At 40.4% G+C, this 21,112-nt stretch overlaps 1 protein-coding gene across 1 annotated transcript; it reads left to right on the forward strand.

Moving 5' to 3' along the window:
* Positions 1–4,959: 4,959 nt before the first annotated feature.
* Positions 4,960–8,839, forward strand: LOC132871212 (SLAM family member 9-like). The gene is made up of 3 exons (XM_060905323.1): positions 4,960–5,016; positions 7,920–8,213; positions 8,519–8,839. The coding sequence occupies exons 1-3, from the start codon at positions 4,962–4,964 to the stop codon at positions 8,821–8,823; spliced, it is 654 nt and encodes a 217-aa protein (XP_060761306.1). The 5' UTR covers positions 4,960–4,961; the 3' UTR covers positions 8,824–8,839.
* The last annotated feature ends 12,273 nt before the right edge of the window (positions 8,840–21,112 follow it).

Here is a 21,112-nt window from a genome sequence, read left to right on the forward strand (position 1 = left end):
ATTTTTTTCAGAAATTTAAAATTGGTCTACGTTGAATTCGAGCAGTGATCAATGTAAAACGCAGCGTCCACATCCACATGTCATCTGTATTTCCCCCCAATAAAATTCACATTTGTCTAATGTCATCTGAAATCTCTCAGCCTCTATCTCTATCATTGCCGTGTCTAACGCAGCATCACGTGACGTAGCCTATACTAGTGTCGGCCGGGGAAGTTGGGTTTTGGATAAAACAGGCAGGGTGTAGTCTATGCTCTATCACATATGCCTACTTAACCTAATGTAGGCTAATAGTCACATCGCATTATAGAGCTTTACCTGAGTGCAAAATGAAAACGTTGCAACAAACTAAATTAAGGTTTGGACAGCCAACAGAAGAGCAGGGAAAGAGAAGGAGGGAAGGTGAGAAAATATTGTCAGTGCAGTGGCAGAGCGTTCAGCAGTGTCATGCCAACTTTCCAAGGGGAAACGTTTCATTGTCATTGCCTATTACATTTTAGTTAGCATTTCGAGAAACATTCAAAACTACATTGTCACAAGCAGCCCTGTGCAGGGCTGACTAAACGGGCTTGTTTGAGTAACTCTCTCTCTTTCTCTCATAACTCTCTCTTTCTCTCTCACTCACTCACTCACACAGACACACACACACACACACACACACACACACACACACACACACACACACACAAACACACAAATAATACACTCTCACACACTCTCTCTAATACATAGTCTTCACACAGAACTAATAGCCTGACATTCTAATGTAATTTAAGATAATGAAAAGTAAATAATGCCAATACGTCAGGTAGCTGATCAATACACTCATTTCAGTTCAGTTTTGACTTTTATGTCAGACAAAACTCCACAGTTATGATGGCACAGTTTTAGAATTGTTGAAGTAAATGTGTTATGAGCCAAACTTACCTTACAGGCAATGGTGAGAACACTCTGTTTCAGAGAATGCATGCAAATGGATCTCAATTCAAGACAGCCAGATAGACTGATGCCTTTACATTACTGCTCAGAATGTCTCTACACATACAGACACCCACAAATAACACACAAACTCTCAGTCTCTCTCTCTCTCTCTCTCTCACACACACACACACACACACACACACACACACACACACACACACACACACTATTATTATAAGGTGTAATACTAAAGCTTACAATTCAGCAGTTCACACCCTTTCTGTCATGTGTATGCTGCAATGTAAATAATGCCAATACTTTAGGTAACTGGTACTTTAGGTATGTATACTCAGTTCAAGAGTTCACTACCTTTCTACTTTTATGTCAGATCAAACACCACAGTTATGGTGCCACAGTTGTAGAATTGTTAAAATAAATGTGTCCACCACCAAATCTATCCTTGGTTTGTTATTTATTTATTTAAGTTGTGCCGGGGGGCCTTCGGTGCTGTCAGCCATGCTTGACCTCGGTATTTGAAAAATCCTGGTTACGGCCCTGACACCACTGTGCCACTCTACAAATGTTTGTTTCTATTAGAATAAGGGTCTGCTGCATGAGACTGTGGTATCTCACTAGATACACTGTATACAGCTGGGTGACAAATGAATGAAAAATAATAAAAGAAAAACATAAATTGTCTTTGTAATGTGCTGGCCTTTGTCGGACCATGGTATAGATTCTACACATCTCTAGGGTGTGTAGAATCTTAGGGTTTGTTTGAGAGAGCTCTGTTTAACACATCTGTCCAAAAACTGTCATTGGTGTTCAGCTGGGTTGAGATCTGGTGAAGACAAACAGACATTCTGCTAAAGCCTCCCTTGTTGTAGCTCCCAGAAATGTAACTTCACTAAAATAGTTTGCAATAGAGTTCTCAATGCAAATAGTGTTGCTGTGTGTTTACATTAGAAACAAATACACGAATAAACAAACAATGACTCTCTATATGAGTGGATAACATGGTGCCATTTATTCTTACTGTACAATTTTGAAGCTTCTTTCTTTCTTTCTTTCTTTCTTTCTTTCTTTCTTTCTTTCTTTCTTTCTTTCTTTTTCTTTTCATAAAAATAGGAGTCACCAGCATCGGCGTCGCCAGGGGTATTTTACTGGGGCACGTGCCCCAGTATAGATCTGTAGTGCCCCAGTAAAAAAAATCCAGTGACGAAACGCTCTGAATTTTAAACTTGGGAATAGCTGCAATTTAATTAATTCATAACGTGGGGTAGGCTAACCGATGCGCGAAGAAGACCATCTACAATGCTTTTACATTGGTAGTTTTGGCTGGCCTCGCGCACACTAAGCAATGTGAAAAAAGTGTGCGCGTGACATGAGTAACATCTTGGTTGCTATGGGGACCGCAGACTCCAGCAGCCCTCAGATGCAATGAAATTCAGAGCAGGGGAAACCATCTCTCCGTGTTTTTCAACTGTTTACAGGTTAGTAGACAGTAATTCCACTGTCATTTTTGTAACACACACACACACACACACACACACACACACACAGTGGTGCTTTTAGAGGCTTTTGGATTGTGTTTAGAGATGTTCAATGCTGAAAATGCGTGTGCTTACAAAGATATGTTTGGTGATTTAAAAGGTATCAAGTGTGAATACTGTTGGCCATTAAGTACTCTTGGTTGAGTTTAAAAACTCGGCGGTGTTGTATTGTATGTTAATATGTTCTTTTACAATATTACCAACAGTATAAGTATTACATTGCTATTATCACAAATGTTGCAAATATTCATACTGTTATTATTAAATGATTGACCTGGATTCAGTGTCCTCGTAATCATTTTGAGTTTTACAGCTCTAGTGACTAGTTTTAAGCAGGCCGTTTCTAAATATAAATATCAATATATAAATATATATTACATAAAATATAATATATATTACATAAAATGTAATATATATTATATAAAAAATATAAATATAAATATAAATATAGTGCAAAATTTTTAGCTCGCGCGCTTCGCGCGCTCGCATACATTTCCTGTGCCCCTTTTGTGCCCCAGTATGGTCTTGGGTCTAGTGACGCCCCTGGTCACCAGCCTGTGAAAACTGGAGCCAGAGTCTGCGCAGTAGAGACCTTCAAGCGAGAGCACACACAGTAGATGGCTTCACCTCTCACCTGCCCATATCAGTGATGGACACTGTACAGGAACACGCATGCTGTGAGACATCACATGAGGTGCAACTTAAGATGGTCCATTGACTAATTCAGAGGAGAAAGTACAGATATATTAATTAATATAATATACTAAAGTGGAGTTGTACAATTTGCACAGATATGATTTTACTGTTGCCAGGTAAAGATTTGCGCTTTGAGTCATGACTGACTGAGTTACCATTTATTAGCTCGCCGAGATTATCCATTATTTTAATCAAAGTCATGAAAGTATCAGTAATTAATTTAAGGTACCTAATGAAAACATAATGGTAAACAGCAGTCAGCATTAATATTTATTAAACAGCCTAATTTTTGAAACAAAATTGCAGCACTCCTTGATTTTCATCTAGCTCTGATACCTGCAGTAATTGATCCATCTGAATGGAGAAGTGCTTTCTTATCCTCTGTTCATTCTTTAGGGAGAGTTCATTTCAAAAGAATGACTAACTGGTTATTGTTATCAAATCACAACGGGTGTTTTCGAAGGTCATACAGTCAATCCATCCATCCAAACATCCACTATATATTATCCGTCAGGGTCACAGGGAAGCAGGAGCCAATCCCAGCTGACTTTGGGCGAGAGGCAGTGTACACCCTGAGCAGGTCGTCAATCTACTGCAGGGCAAACACAGAAACGAACAACCATTCACACTCACATTCACACCTATGGACAATTTAGTGTTGCCAGTTTACCGAATCCGCATGTCTTTGGACTGTTGGAGAAAACCGGAGCACCCAGGCCCTATCAACCAGGCCATTTTTATTTAGCACCAAATAACTTCTATTAAAAACATTTATCATAAGGAAAAATATTGGGATGACATTAAGGTCAACTGAACTTGTAAAAATGGCATTTCTGAAACTAATCTTGTGGAGATGTACTGTTACTTCAAATGGAAGTTTGCTATGTTTCCCTAAACTAACAATGAATGGGTGTGGTTATTAAAAATTATACTGCATCCAACCACTAGATGGCCTCAGAGGCATTTTGGCTTCACTCCAGATGATTTCAGAAGGACCCAAACAAAATGTCTGAGCACATAGGCCTGATTTTATATTTCTAGAACAATTAGAAAAACATGAAAATATGGAAACCAATTGGATATGCACTTCTACAGCTTATTGACAGTTTTTTCTCAGGTGCTCCACCACAGAGACCGATCTACTGAAATTGCAGAAAGTGTAACAATAAAACAAATGTACAACAGGAATATGTGTGTGTTGTATTATATTTTAATCAGCTGTGTGCCATTTCTACCACATGTAGTTTTGTTTTGTTACTGTTTCTTTGAAATGCTGACCTTCCATCCATCCATCCATCCATCCATCCATCCATTATCTCCAGCCGCTTTATCCTGTTCTACAGGGTCGCAGGCAAGCTGGAGCCTATCCCAGCTGACTATGGGCGAGAGGCAGGGTACACCCTGGACAAGTCACCAGGCCATCGCAGGGCTGACACATAGAGACAAACAACCATTCACATTCACATCTAAGGTCAATTTAGAGCCACCAATTAGCCTAACCTGCTTGTCTTTGGACTGTGGGGGAAACCGGAGCACCCATAGGAAACCCACGCAGAGACAGGGAGAACATGCAAACTCCACACAGAAAGGCCCTCGCCGGCCACTGGGCTCAAACCCAGGACCTACGGTACTTGCTGTGAGGCAACAGTGCTAACCACAGCACCACCGTGCCGCCCAAAAATGCTGAACTTGTGATACTAAATGCACTTTAAAAAATATGACAGTTTTCTTTTTCAGTTCAGCGTGGAAACAAGCATAACTTCCTGAATCTAATGAGGAGGCAGACCATACAGGATGGCGGTGGTGATGCAGCTCGTCTCCTTTCTCTCCCTCTTTGTCTCCATTACAGGTAAGTAATCCTCTCAATTAAAACGTTCTGACTGAAGAGGTTATAGTGATATACTATACAGTGTCCTTCTGATTACGGAAGGATTAGAGGTTACTTCAGTCCACTGATGATGCAATCAATATTAAATAATTATTGAAAAAAATATTCCTGTGTTCTGATATTCCTCAGCAAATTCTTTCAGATAGACTGGTAATGTTGGTAAATTTGTAATAAAATTTCTAAGTGGAAACCTTATAATAGTTTCAGTGACACTTTATTTGTATAGTCCACTTGAAACACTCAATAGTTAACAAACTACAGGATCTATAGACTGTCAGATGACTGTCATGAATAAGTCTTTGAAAAATTCTCAGCAGTTTATAGTTGTTTATACAGTATTTAGGTTTTATGGTTGCTGAAATAGGGATATAATTTCACACAGTATCTTACAATAGGGAGTTATTAAGTCAATATTTAATTTTTCACTGCACCCTGAGTCCTTTTACGCCAGCATGGGAAAACTGTAACACCACTCAAAAAGTGCAATTTTGTCCTTTTGGAAAACCACCAATGTTAATCCATCATAAATTCATTAATGTGTCTTCTATCCCTGTAGCTATGAGTGCACTCCATACCCATAAAGATTTAGTGTAGCTTAATTGAGTGATGATGAACATGTTATCCTGATCTTTATCTTTTTCTTATCATTGTAACCATGGTAAAACTATGATTAAATCATAGTAGCCATAATAACAATGGTCACTGTAGTTTTGAAAAAAAAAGCATAATATATTTTATATCTCCAGTAATCGCATTTAATCTTTCATTCTTTCTGTCTCAGTGCTACCAGCTTCAATACTCTTAATAGTCTGATACACTTCTGAAGCAGGATGTTACACCATTATAACAGATGCTATATGTGTAATGCGGGTCACGCCCATGCGTTTTCACAGTAATATATGCACTGAACGAACATTCTTGGTGTCATTACTCTTTTGACATACAATTTAGTGTCCAACCCTGGATTTAGCAAAAGAAATATTCACTCATCTATAATTTCATCAACAGTGTCATTGATGTTAATGCTGAGACACGCCATGTTAACAATAACACAGTGCTACATTGACTTGCCAATGCATGATGCATTCGGCCTGTTGGATGGATATTTATTTTGGTCACTTTCAATTCCTGTGGTATAAAACAAGTCCTCACAACATAACTAAGTAGCTGATCTTTGCTCTTTCCCTACAGTATCTGATGAGATATTTAAACTGGTTAGCAGTTCTGTTCAACTGGATGTACAGACAAAAGATTATCAGTTCATCGACTTCACATGGTCATTTAACAAAAGTAAAAACATTGTGAAATACATGAAAAATTCTCCAAGTATAGCATTCCCTGTTTAAAAAAACAGAGTGGAGGTGAATGGTAATTCCACGATTGGAGGTAATTCCACAAATAAATGACAATGTGTGCATGGTTGTGCATTTCAAATTATTTCTGAGCTATTTTTTTAATTAAGTGCAAAAATATCCATGCATCTCCTTTTATTTATTTGTGGATCAGACTTTGTGTATTTGTGGATCTTTTTTTTTTATTTTGAGAAATTCATGTAATTTAAGTGCAAATTACACAAGAAAAATACCACGATAGTCCATTTGCCTTGAAACCGAAGCAGTCTAGTGTTGTTATTATTATCTTCTTCTTCATCCCATAGCCAGTAAGGGCTGTAGGGGCACCACTGATGACATTTTAACGGTCCATTAATTCCATTAATGGTGTGTCTTGGGCAGTTATACTTGGTGGAGCCCATCCCTTTCCAAGCTTGATCGATGGATAATTTAGAGTAGCCAGTTAACCTAACTGCATGTCTTTGGACTGTGGGGGAAACCAGAGCACCCGGAGGAAACCCACGCAGGCACAGGGAGAACATGCAAACTCCACACAGAAAGGCCCCCGTCAGCCACTGGGCTGGAACCCAGAGCCTTCTTGCTGTGAGGTGACAGTGCTAACCACTGCACCACTGTGCCACCCCTGTTATTACTATACTATAGCAGTAAATTGGTTGAAGTGTCACATTGTGTGTGTCATTTGTAGCGCCACTCCAAAACTTGTACACCAGGAAAAAAGTCACACATTCATTAGTCTGTGATATAAATTATGACATGAGAAGTGATAATAAATCTTTGGATGTCTATTACACAGGTGGAGAAGTGCACATAAAACAATCACTAAATTAAAGGCTGGTTTCATTAAAAAATTGGAAGGGAAGAAAGCCTGTTGTATAGCAGCTGCTGTAGTCTGTAAATGTGGTAGCATTTTGATAGAAAAGACATGCAGCCATTAATTTCCACACTTATGATGTACTAAAGATGCACTGTAACCTCCCTGATTAATGGTGAAGACATTATAGATTTTATTTGTTTTAATCTTTTCCTTTTTTTCCCCGATCATACTGATGACCATGGTTGCTAAAGCATTAAGGTTTAACGTTAAATCTTGGACTGAAAGGACAAAACAAACAAACAAACAAACAAACAAACAAACAAAAAAAAAATAATAATCCATTTCCTGCACCCCTGCTTTCACACACTCTTACAAAGAGTTGGTGTCTTTACATTTTGGTCAAACTACTTAGTGTACAGTATACAGTTAGGGATACGGCCCTGTAGTTCTACTGAATGCAGCCAAAGAAAATTAAGTTTGTCTATAACTTCACCAGAAGTATCTTTATGTTGTCAATGCTGAGACATGTCATGTTAAAATAATGTACAACTAAATGGAGTTGCCAATGCACAGTTTGTTCTGCCTTGGATTCTGTATTTATTTTGTTTGTTTATAAACAAATTGTGACATAAAATACACAACATAATGCAAGTAATTAAAACATAACTAAATTGTTTATTTTTGCTTTTTCCTGACAGTGTCTGATGGGATTTTTAAACTGGTTAACAGTTCTGTTCAACTGGATGGACAGACAAAAGATTATGAGTTTGACGACTTCATATGGAAATTTAACAAAAGTAAAAACGTTGTGAGATACTATAAAAATTCTCCAAGTAAAGTATACCAAGAGTATAAAAACAGAGTGGAGGTGAATGAGGGAACCCAAAGTCTGACAGTGAAGAACTTGCAGAAGACTGATAGTGGACTCTATGAAGCAGAGGCATCTGGTGAACAAGAACGAATTGTGGCCGAGTACCAATTAACTGTGTTGGGTAAGTCTTATTAAAATTGCAGTACTGATACAATAATCTTGTCAGTCTGAGATAAGAAGCCCTTCTTCTGTTCAATTCTGCATCTTGTTCTGTAAAATCTGATGATTTAATGAAGCAATATCTCTGTTGTTGTCATGTTTGAGGTCAGTTAATTTTGTCTTTACTAAGATAAATGCACTGCTGCATGGAGAAACCAGCAACTGTGTGCATTGCCTAGCAGTACAGTACTGTGTGTGTGTGTGTGTGTGTGTGTGTGTGTGTGTGTGTGTGTGTGTGTGTGTGTGTGTGTGTGTGTGTGTGTCCAGATCCAGTGGAGAAACCAGTCCTGAATGTCTCGCCCCAGCAAAGCAATGGCATCTGTAATGTGACTCTCAGCTGTGAAGCTCAGAAACTCTCAGTCACCGCTCACTGCTACAGTGATAGTTGTGATATGAAGGAAAATGAAAAGGCTGTAGATGGGTTCCATTCCCTCTCACTGTATGTCAGTAACAGCATCATTATTTGTAATCATAGCAACCCAGTCAGCTGGAAAAATACAACTATGGAGATGAATGTGAAACAATTCTGCCCTTCTAATGGTGTAAGCATGCACACATACTGCATGGGGTAAATTTAAATGTAAGAAAAATCTCCATTCTTTATTAATTTTCTTTCAATAATCAATATTTGTGGTCTTACTAAATGATTAGAATTAAACATATATTTCAACTTATGTTTTCTTCATAATATTTTTTTCTTTTAAAAAAATGTAGTTTTGTGATCTGCACATAAACAAATAAATTAGAGTCAGTGTTGTGCTGCCTGTGAGTTTTTCCTGCAGTTATGTTTATAATTTGCTGCCCACAGTCTAATGTTCACCTGCAGTTCAGATACAGAGGAACAGATTAATATCCCCTTAGAGTCTGAGGCACCAGTGCAATATTGTGGACCATCAGCGGCACCTCATGTGAATTACTAAAACCTGTCCAAATATCAAACCTGCTCAACTTTTACATCCCTACTCTCTCTGTTATAGTGGAATATTATTTTCTCATTTTTTATCTTGAAAAAAGTGGCACCAGAAAGATAAAGAAGAACAAATATTCTGCATTTTGTATTTATACAGTTCTCCATTTTATTTCCATGAGAAAGCAGAACAGACAGGTTTCTTGTAACAGCTATTTCACAGCACATCCTTCCAGTGACATGGTCAGCTGCTTCTGTCATGTCTGTGTCTGGTTACACTCAAGACTCCACTTCCCAGAATTCACAGTGGCCTTTAAATATGGCCACCACAGACTCCAACACCCATCATGCACCACACCATTCACAGTCCCCTGAGTTCTAATCTCACACACACACACACACACACACACACACACACACACACACACACCTGTCCCTGATCACATCCACAATCAGAATTTGACTATTTAAGGACTCTCAGGTCCCACGTTCATTGTGAAGTAAATGTTCAGTTACCAAGGACAGATCCAGGAAAATGGGAAGGGGGCATCAACCCAGTAAGGCTGGGGGTCTGGGGGCCACCAGAGGCTCCTGGAAGCTCTGCAGTTTTTACATGCCCGGAGATGTTGTAAATGAAATCTCTTAAATATAATTACCATATCAAAATTATGTTTTAAAAGTAGGAACTTTCAAAACCATTTTATTCATCACTGAAAATGATATTGTCAGAGTTGCAGCTATATGCATAGAACATAATTACAACTGATATATGGTAATATTTATGAAAGTTGCATTGTCATATAATGCATTCCCATATGACACACTACAGTGTAGTACACTGACCACAAAACACCTTATATATCAATAAATTATTACTATTTTAGCAACTGCAATCTGAGTTCCTGCTCAGGACATTCAATGTACATATAAGACAGTGAATATACCCAGGTAAACTGAGGGAATGTAAGTGGCCACTTACAGTAAGACAGAGATTAATACAGAGATAACTATAAACAAAGACTGCAAGAGTTGTATGTCTATAATACAAAGTCAGTAACTGCAAAATGAGCTCCTGAGTCTAACAGACTGAAATAACTGGACAATGATTGTGCGAGTTCATGTGAACAAGTCTGATAAGAAGTCTTAGTTCCCAAGACTCGGGATTTCAAACAGGTTTTCTTCAAAACCGTTGCAAAAATCAACATCTCTCACAGACCCATCCAGCCGCTGTCGTAAAAATCAAAGGGAGGCTCACCCCAAACGGCACGTGTACCATGTACATACACAGGGTATAGTGAGTACAGGGAGACCCTATTAATGAATACGAGCAGTAGCTGGACAGCCGACACGTGTGTGTACCCAGTAAGCCTGCTACAGCATCTTATCGTTTTGGCTTGTGAACATGCGTGTTAACGATACCCTAAACATAAAAGGATGGCACACACCCTGTACATGTAGTCTATAGTGCAGTCCGGGAATACAGTATGTTATTATGGAGATGCACAAAGTTCTGGCACCTTGTTAAAATCCAACAGGATTCGCCCAGCTTGCTTTTCACTGCATTCATGTCACGAGTGAACAAAAAAACAGAAAAACTAGGACCTACTATTAAATATAAATTTATAGCAGAGCTTCACTGTTCTCTGTGCTCACCTTCTTCCCACGTGATTTTCCTTTCCACATGTCCTCCAAATGCACACGTAGCTGTGAACCCAAACAGGATATCTGGTCTTTGACCTCCTAAAAATCATTAAACATGAAAACAGAGATCAAATTCAAACAATCCTTCAACAAGGTTCTCTGGATGATCGATGTTCTAGCCTTCTAAGCATGGCTCCAGTTGTTGTTGTTGTTTTTAACAAAAGCTCACACTGTAGGGACACATCTGAAGATCTCTGCTTTAGGGATCCCTGAGAAGAACAAACTAAAGAACGCTTAAGTTTGCTAGATAAAAATGTTTCCCCCTTGAAGGGATATGGTGGATATTTTGTCTTTGGCAACCTAAAAAAAAAAACAAGAAATTGAGTAAGGATTAAAAAAAAAAGCTTTATTTATTAAAGACCAATGTGTCATGTGTTTTCTCAATTTATAGCTACATTTAATGTTCTGGGACATCCATGAAACAAGCTAGTTCTGTTTTTACTTATGTTACAAAGCAGATATAAACACATATTCCCTCACTAGTCTCTTTTTTATGCTACCAAGAGACCCAAAAAGTGTAAAGTTCTCGGTCCTGAAGGTTTTCTCATGTCAGACTTGCCTTGGCCAGAGAGGCAGCGTGCTGTGGGGAGAACATGGAGGAGCTCAGAGTCATCAATCCAATGGGGAAGAGAAAAAACAAACAGCACCACATTTCATTTTACTGATACAGGAAATAATCACTAACTATAAATAAAAAATAATAATGATCAAAGTATAAATCAGTTTCACACCTACCTTTGGGAGGGTAAAGTCTGAGGATTACAGAAAACCCTACAGCACTAACACTTGGGTAGAACTCGGACAGAGGATTAATCAGAAACGCATAAGTGTCTGAAACAATAAACCAAAACACACTGTGAAAATATTGCATGTAGTAAATATACTGTCTGTCTGAAATATTTCTTTGTGCACTGCAAAGCTTCTCACCTCTCACAGTCTGTACAGATGTATTAATACCAGACTCTATGGTCTCATAATATTCCTGAAAGATGTAAAGATGAAATGATTTATTAATTAAAAGTATATTGGCACATCAGGATTACATTTCTGACAGAAGCAGTAAACAGAATACCTCAGCTTTATCCAGGGCATAATATGTCTTTTCCTGGAAAAAGGGGGGAAACAGTTATGAGTCAATTTAAAACAAACAGCATACCTAAACATGCTGCAAGAGAACTATGCCTAGAAACAAGATTCATATTTTATAATTATTTATCATTTTCACTTTCTCGAACATATCGAGTGCAGTTTAAAGTATATCCAACAGGTGTGAGTGTTGTGTTAATAATGTCTCTATTAATACTATTTTCCTGAGAATAATAAATCTAGTAAATGAATTAAAATAAGCTCCAGTATTTCAGTTTTAACACTTTTTATAATTGCTTTCAAATGAAAACCTGAACCGAGGGAGAGAGAGAGAGAGAGAGAGAGAGAGAGATGCGGCGATGGCACTTTAGTCCTTTTGTCGGTCCAGCTCTCACAGCTCCTCAGTTGTTCCTTCTGCTCAAACACATTGTAGATCATCTGGCAAAGGTTCACCTTTCATTCTAATACCAACACCAATGCCATCTTGCTCACCATGTCACAGATCGCTAACTAGCCGAGTCTCTGCTCTAACTCAGTCTGCACAACTGCTTCGAAGAGCTGCATTGCATTCTGAGATTTTGAGTCCAGTGTCTCCATGATACCCTTCTACACTGGACTTCCCCAAACTGTTGCCACAATGTTGGAAGCACACAACTGTATATAATGTCTTTGTTTGCAGCAGCTTTACTATTTCCCTTCAGTGGAACTATGAGGCTCAAACTTGTTTCGTCTGTTGCACAAATCAAGCTCCATGAAGACATGGCGTGTTAAGGTTGGAGAAGAAGAACTCGAGTGTCCTGCAAAGAGCCCTGACCTCAACCCCACTGAAGACCTTTGGGATGAATTGGAACACAACTGCACCCCAGGTGTTCTCATCCAATGTCAGTGCCAAACTGTACTCATGCTCTTGTGGCTGACTAAACAGAAATCCTCACAGCCATGCCCCAAAATATAGTGCAAACTCTAGCATGGTGTATCAAGTGACTCTTGTGAGGACTTGATGGGACTTGGTTATCCATGATATAACTTATACCTGATTTCTCTCCCATATTATTTGTTTGTTTATTTTGTGGTGCAAGATTTCCCATCGTTTATATTACACTATTCTCTTTGTTCTTACCTATGCCTTTTTTTTTGATAATTGCGGCTCACAATTGGGTTATGACAACAAAAAGATCTATTCAAGAGTATTCAGTGAAACATTCATAGCCCCATTCATTTCATTTCAGGGTGACAGTGGCCACAATTTACTACAGGGAAAGATTTACTACACATTACTTACAAAGAAAAATCCACATCTCTGGCATCATATTTACAGTGTGTGGTGGGAAAATAATGAGGCCTGAGTCCGAACGAGAATCAGAATAAAGGAAATTTATTGTGAGTATTCTCTATGCATGCAGAAGACTGGTGCGCTCTACTCAGCCCGAAGGTATTTCGGGAGAGCCCACGAAGGTATTTAGGGAGAGACCCCATATGGTAATGTGTGTGTGTTGTACCACACAGAGCCGTCTCCTCATCTAGTATGCAAGGATAAACTAGTTTAGCAGAGAGGAGAACAAAAGGCATTTTTTTTGTCATATACTTCAATTATCTTTACAAAAAACACACGCTACTAGTCAACAGATTAAACGGTTATACAAACATACTTGGATAAATGAGGCTATGGTTTAACACAAGTGTTAGCATTAATGTTATGATGAATATTTTCCCAATACAAGTGTCATTTTATATTATATAAAAGTATATTCAAAGTATATTATAACACTGTCTAGATTATGAAACAGAAACTATAAAACCCGAGTAATGAGTGAGAGAGATGTGACGTTATTGGGAAATCATCTGCAGAAACTCAGGTTAGCGTTGACGCACATTACTCCACCGATAATTGATTATTTTCCAAATACAGCATGCCCATGTTGTGTTTTCTTCTTTCATAATATTTTCATGCTTGTAAAGCAGCTGATGGCTGAGGACATGTAAATTAATTTCATGCCATGAAGAGTGCTCAGTCCAATGTAGAAGAACATCAAAATTGATTCAGTTAATATAGTAACTCTAGAAATACTGTATGTAATATAGTCAGGTTGCGTTTGTCTTCCTGCTCCACCACCTTGTAAATCCTGACAGAAGTAAATTAAAATATCAAACTTGCTGCAGGAAAGACTATTTAAAATGCATTTTTTAAGTACAGTTTTTTTAGGCTTTGTTTAAGTGAAAATAAACCCAGATAAAGAACCGAAGATCCTGCTGATGTTGCTGAATATATAATTGAAAAGTAAAATGGACAGAAAACAACAGGAATAGTGAACAGATCAAGTTTAAGATTAAGCATGTTCATGGGCCAGCAGTGTCCTAATTGAAGAAGTCCCTCTGACAGCATCGGGCTTTAAAGTGAGGACTGGTCTGGAGAACCAAGCAATCTGCCAAATAAGTGCATCTCCTGAACTAGGTATCTAAGGAGAGAAAGAACATTTAGCAGTCAGTACAAGTCCCTGTGAACAACGTGATATAATTAGCATGCTTTCAGTTGTAGCAGGTGTGGGCGTGGTTTAGTGAAGATGCGCAGTGGCAGGTGTTTTGGGAACTAGGGGGTTATTATTAACATGATACATGTGAGTCGTGTGTGTGTGTTTGTGAGGTTGGGGGTGCATGTGTAGAGAAAAGCCAAAGCTCTTATCCTGAATGTGCAATGTTTTCTAAACAGTGTACTACAGAGATTGTTAAACTGTGTTTTATATTTAAGATCTGCAGTGCTGTTATGTTATATTAACAATCTCAGGGGTGCAATGATCATAAAGAAGCACAAAAAGAGACATACCGGGGTCCAAGGTGAAGTGAGCAGAGACACAGGCATTTTCCTTATAGCCGTAGGTTTCAACGGTGGTAATACAGCTGCCAACGCGACGTGGAACACAACGACGGCATTTCAGAGCAGAACCTGTAACCAAAGTGAAAATTCATTCATTCATTTTTAAATCAGCCTAATGGACTGTTTTTGATCATTTTAATATCTGTTGTATTCTCCTTTCGGCATAACAGCAGCACCAGTCAAACATCATCAATAGATATGTGACCCCTCACCGAATCCAGGGACACATGTCGGCCGAAACGAATCCGAGATAATCGCAAAAGAAGCATTTTTTTTCAAAATTTGTGATTTTTGTTTTTTTCCATCATGTGCAAGTTGAGATCTTGAAGAATGCAATCAGTATTTCAGATAATAGATTGTTTTGTTGGAAAAGCATACATTTTTTATTGCAAATTGTCTCGTTTTTGTCAGGACTGTAGCCTGCTGGGGGGTGTGGGTAAATTACCATATGGGCCATTCACATGATGATTTAAGTCATTTGTTTTTTTTTCCGCGAATCAGCTGTATGATCCGAGTTGAGCGCATGGCTACTTAACTGCATACAGGCGTGTGATTTCACTATGGAATGAGTTACTAAACAGAGCGCAGAGGAGCTGAAACACCGCGAAGCAAACAGACACTCTGTATTTACATCGGAGATCACCATTTCTAGCAAAAAAAAAAAACGCAACCTCGTTTTCCAGATTGAATGGAATACTTGAATGATCGGCTTATACACGAACCGTTCTAGGACTACATTATTCCATCGGAGGCATTGGTGTGTGCAAGGCGACGTTTCTCTTTCTGATGGGGTGAGTTTATTAATCTAAGGCTGTGTGGTTATTTTTGCATGTAACGGAGAGTGTTGTGGTTTGGTTAAGCCTAGGTCACAACCGGACGTACGATTTTTTGGCCGTGTGATTTTTGGCGTTTCCCAAATCGCTGCGGTTTTTTTTTTGTTCACGAAGACGCGCGTTGGCCGCAAGTTTGTCTTGCAACCTGAAAAAAATGTAAGCGCCCGTAGAGTTTGTTTGACATGACAAAGAACCTCTGCAGCCGGTCTGCGGCTCGAAAATCAGCACATCACGCGCGCGCTCTCGTGCTTTTCACACGCACACTCTCATGCGTTTCATGCACGCTCTCCGTGTGTTTCTTGCGTTTTTTGCATGTAGACCGGCCGTAGGAGCACATACGGCCGGTTGTGACCGAGGCTTTACATGAAACTAGTGTTGTGTTAGTTGTGTCATCATCGTGCTATCTTTCTTTCTTACGGTGTGAGTAATTTTTCAACCACAAAACGTTAAAGTATACTTTAGGACTTATTTTTGTACTTCATAATTGTGTTGGGCATACTTTGCATGGAAGGAAAATTGACGTGGTGATCTTTGTTTACATGAAAGTAGTATCGTGCGAGCTCGTAGGGGGTAGGGCTTTCCTTAATGTCATGCAAATGAGCACCATTATGTGCCCGCCCTACACCCAGAGTAGCTGAGCCCATGTTTACATTAGACCGTATCAGCGGATCATCAGATTAACGTTTTTAAAACGATTAGCGTGCACACAGCAACACCAATACACGGATACGCTCGGCTCCGCAGGCATCCTGCGCTCCAAATCACTCCGCCCTGAACAGCGAGTGCCCTCTGGACGGTGCGCACTCCGGCCTTGCGCAGCTCACAGAGCACGCGAGTGAAGTGCACAAGCTGTGATTCGGGACTGAGCCGCTGTGTGTGTGATCCCAGCGCATATCACTTACCACTTGCAAGTGGAAGGATGGCAAGCCTAAAGACAATCATAACTACACAATGGGCAGTATTTGCATCAGTATTTGCAGTATTTTCATACTTTTATACTCTTTAATGAAAGGTGATACAAGGCGGAAGTCCGCGCCGTTTTTCAGCAGTCGCGTCACATAACCAACGACAGCGAATCAGGAAGGTGGATGTCACAGTGACGTTGTCCAATGACGACGCCAGATAGAGCTCAGCACAGCGTATCCGCGTATTCTCAATGTTTACACAGCACCGGAGCTGACACGATCTGGACTGAATACGTGGACCCTGGCGGATTCCCGTTTCCCGACGTTTCCAGGCGGTTTAATGTAAACAGACAGTGCATCCGCGAAGAAAATGAGACAGATACGGTCTAATGTAAACTTGGCCTAAGATGGAAAACTTTGAGGGCGATTTTCTCCCTTTTCTGTTTTAAGAAGTATACACTTTCAAAAGGCCACACATTCTTCAAATATTGTCAGATCTCCACATGGAAGGCATCATTGGAAAGCTTAGAAACGGTACTTTCTGAATCTGTCAATAACTCAAAATGCCCCCGGGCCGACATGTGTCCCTGGATTCTGTGATCTGACACATATATGGTAATTGGCATGCTTTCAGTTGTAGCAGATGTGGGCATGGTTTAGTGAGGATGTGCAGTGGAAGGTGTTTTGGGAGCTGGGGGTTATTATTAACGTGATCCATGTGAGTCGTGTGTGTGTGTGTGTGTGTGTGTGTGTGTGTGTGTGAGAGGTTCGGGGTGCATGATTAGAGAAAAGCCAAAGCGCTTATCCTGAATGTGCAATGTTTTCTTAACAGTGTACTACAGAGATTGTTAAATTGAGTTTTACATTTAAGATCTGCGGTGCTGTTATGTTATATTAACAATCTCAAGGGTGCAATGATCATAAAGAAACACAAAAAGAGACATACAGGGGTCCAAGGTGAAGTGAGCAGCGACACAGGCGTTTTCCTTATCGCCGTAGGTTTCAACGGTGGTAATATAACTGCCAACGCGACGTGGAACACAATGGCGGCATTTCAGAGCAGAACCTGTAACCAAAGTGGAAATTCATTCATTCATTCAGTTCTAAATCAGCTTCATGGACTGTTTTTGATCATTTTAATATCTGCTGTATTCTCCTTTCGCCATAACAGCAACACCAGTCAAGAATCATCAAGTCTGCCATTGCATCTTTTTGAAATAGGATGGCCAACTGTGACTATGCTAATATGATTAAGTAGATGCCCTGACTGGTATCTTTCCTTCGCTCATATTCAAGGTCAGTATGACTGCTGAAATACAGTACTAGTCCAAAGTTTGGACACCTCTACTCTACACATTCAGAGGTTTTTCTGTATTTTGTATTTTCGACATTGTAGAACAATACTGAAGACATCAAAACTATGAAATAACCTATGGAACACATATAGAATTATGCAGCAAACAAAAAAGTGTTAAAAAACGAAATATGTTTCATATTTTAGATTCTTCAAAGTAGCAACCATTTATCTTGATGATGCTTTCCACACTATTGGCATTATCTTAACCAGCTTCATCAGGTTGTCACCTGGAAAACTTTTCAATTAACAGGTGTGCCTTGTCAAAAGTTATAGTGGCTCGGTTTCTTGCCTTCTTAATGCATTTAAGATCAAACAGTAAATAGTAAATAATAAAAATACAGTAAATAGCCCTATTCCACAACTGTAATGATCCATATTATGTCAAGAACCGCTCAACTAAGTAAAGAGAAATGATATCCATCATTACTTTAAGACGTCAAGTAACTTTTAATTCCTAAAAATAAATAAAAGAACCATTAAATTAGCAGGTGTGTTCAAACTTTTATTTGTGACTAAATGTATTCTAACTTTATATTTCTTTTAGACTGGATTAATATTTTTACTTTTATACCACAGTGGAAGGAGACAACTGGGTCTTTGTGCTTGAGGTTTTCTGTATGTTTTATATTATGCACACAACTTCTTTTTCTTCTTCCTCTTTCGGCTGCTCCCATTCATTAAGCAGGGCTCGACATTAAGCACTGCTCGTGTCAGGTTACAGGCACTTACGGATGTATGTGCAGAAAGAGATGAAGAAGCAGACTGCAAACAAAGCCAAATTGTGTGACGAGAGACATAGTCAGTAACCAGGCGAGGGTCGATCGATCATGCAAACAACACAAAGTAGGCGAGGCAAAAGACGAGAGAGAAATACTAGCAGGGGTCAGAATAACGAGATAGCAGGCAGACAATGGAAAGGCTCGGTAGTACTGGTCCGAACACAGAACGGTACTTCGCAATGAAGGTGTGGAACTGGCGTGGTTATATGGGAAGAATACCGATGTGTGTGATGATTGTCAGCTGAGTTCAATAGGCCACTGACAGAGAGCGCTGTGTGTTCTAGGATGTGTCGTTCTGGGAATCCATGTTTGTAGTTTGGTAAGTGACTGCTTTTTCCATGGGGATACTGACAGAACTCCCCCACCCCACCCCACCCCACCCCACAGAGCTCCCTCTGGGAGCTCTATTCTTTCTGGGCTGACCTCTCCCTCAAGGTGCAGGCTTGTCTGGATGCTGAGCGTGGAATTCTTGTTTGAGCAGAGAGTCCAGGATGTCCATGGCTTCTACCCAGCTCTGTTTCTCTAGACCATAACCCTCCCAGTCTACCAGGTACTCAATACGCCCTCTTCTGCGTCTCAACTCCAGTATCTTGTTTACCTGGGAGGTGGGTTCTCCTTCCAGTTCCAGAGCTGGGTGTTCCTGTGTCGGTGGGTTGGACGACAAAGGACCTGGGATGGCAGGTTTCAGGCATGAGACATGAAACGTGGGGGACATTCAGCTGTGTGTGGGGAGTTCCAGTCTATATGAGACTTTGTTGATGCGTTTGATGACTTTGAACGGTCCGATGTAGCATGGTTGAAGCTTCTTACGTGTGTTGGGTTCACGCAGATGTTTCGTGGAGACCCAGACCCTGTCGCCTGGGAAAAAAATCCAGGTTCGGGCCCCTGCGCTTGTCCGTGTACTCCTTGTACTTGACATTAACAGATTCTAAGCTTTGGTGTACCTCCTCCCATACTTCTTGGCTGCACTTGAACCAGTCCTCTACTGATTGTACCTGGGCTGGGGTGTCATCCCAGGGGAACAGGGACTGTTCGTAGCAGAGTATGCATTGAAAAGGTGTTGACTGTGTTGCTGAATGTTTAGGGAGTTTTGTGCATACTCGACCCAGGGGAGGAACTGCGCTCAGTTCCCCTGGTTACACATACAGAAGATTCTCAGGAAGCAGCCTACTTCCTGATGGGCTCTTTCAACTTGACCAGTAGACTGTGGGTGATAACCAGATGTGAGGCTGACTGATACTCCCAGGCGTTCCATGAAGCACGACCAGAAGCATGATGTAAACTGTGGACCCTGGTCGCTGACGATGTCTTCTGGGATGCCAAAGTACCTGAAGATATTGTGAAACATGAGTTCTGCCATTTGAGATGCTGTGGGAAGGCCTGGTAGAGGAATAAGCTTAAGTGACTTGGAGAACCTGTGGATGATTACCAGGATGGTGGTGTTACCTTGAGATGGTGGAAGATCTGTGATGAAGTCCACAGCAAGATGCGACCAGGGTCGTTGTGGCGTGGAAAGAGGGCACAGCTTTCCTGCTGGCGGTGTCCTGGGAACCTTGGCCTGTGCACACTCTGAGCATGATGTGATGAACTGGGTGATTTCCATCAGCATGTTCTCCCACCAGTACTTGTTTTTCAGCATCCGGTAGGTTGTTTGACTACGTGGATGTCCAGTCGCTGGGGACATGTGAGCCCAGGTGATAAGGCGTCCTCGGAGTGACCTTGGTACATAAAGAAGGCCAGGTGGAAGCTCCTCAGGTGTGGATCTGGGCTGTGCTCCTCTGATCTCTTGAGCAAAAGCCTAGGTGATAGACTGGACGAAACACGTGGCACGTATAATACGGTGGTCTGAAGAATCAGGCTGTACAGTGCTAACACACAGGGCATCAACTTTGGTGTTCTTGGAACCTGGACGAATTGCTCTTGTGAAATCAAATCTGGTAAAAAATAGTACCCATCTTGCTTGGTGGGGGTTCAACCTCTTAGCTTTCTTTAGGTACTCAAGAGTCTTGTGATCAGTGAGAATCGTGAACGGACGTGTTGCACCCTCCAGCCAGTGTCTCCACTCCTCCAGTGGCAACTTGATGGCGAACAGTTTTCGGTTTCCCACATCAAAATTCCTTTCTGCGGAAGTGAGCTTCTTTGAGAAGTATGCTACGGAGTGGAGCTTGTTCGTCTCACCGAAATGTTGGGAGAGGACACAACCTACTCCGGTGTCGGATGCAACTACTTCTACTCTGAAAGTTTTGGTGGAATCCGGATGCTGTAGAATCGGAGCAGAGACAAAGGCTTTCTTGAGCTTGTTGAAGGCCTCCTCAGCTGCTGGGTTCCAGCTGATCTTCTTGGGGCCCTTCTTTAGCAAGGTGGTGAGTGGAGATGCAATGGAACTGAAGTTCCTGATGAAACGACGGTCGACAAACCCAA

The sequence above is a fragment of the Neoarius graeffei genome, chromosome 23 (genome assembly GCF_027579695.1).
Source record: "Neoarius graeffei isolate fNeoGra1 chromosome 23, fNeoGra1.pri, whole genome shotgun sequence".
NCBI lineage: Eukaryota > Metazoa > Chordata > Actinopteri > Siluriformes > Ariidae > Neoarius > Neoarius graeffei.

Excerpts from the sequence above, each read along its gene's own strand:
- LOC132871212 (XM_060905323.1), top strand. The coding sequence starts at position 4,962 with ATGGCGGTGGTGATGCAGCTCGTCTCCTTTCTCTCCCTCTTTGTCTCC. Across the intron at positions 5,017-7,919 it reads CCTCTTTGTCTCCATTACAG|TGTCTGATGGGATTTTTAAA; the intron begins GTAAGTAATCCT and ends TTTTCCTGACAG. Across the intron at positions 8,214-8,518 it reads GTACCAATTAACTGTGTTGG|ATCCAGTGGAGAAACCAGTC; the intron begins GTAAGTCTTATT and ends GTGTGTGTCCAG.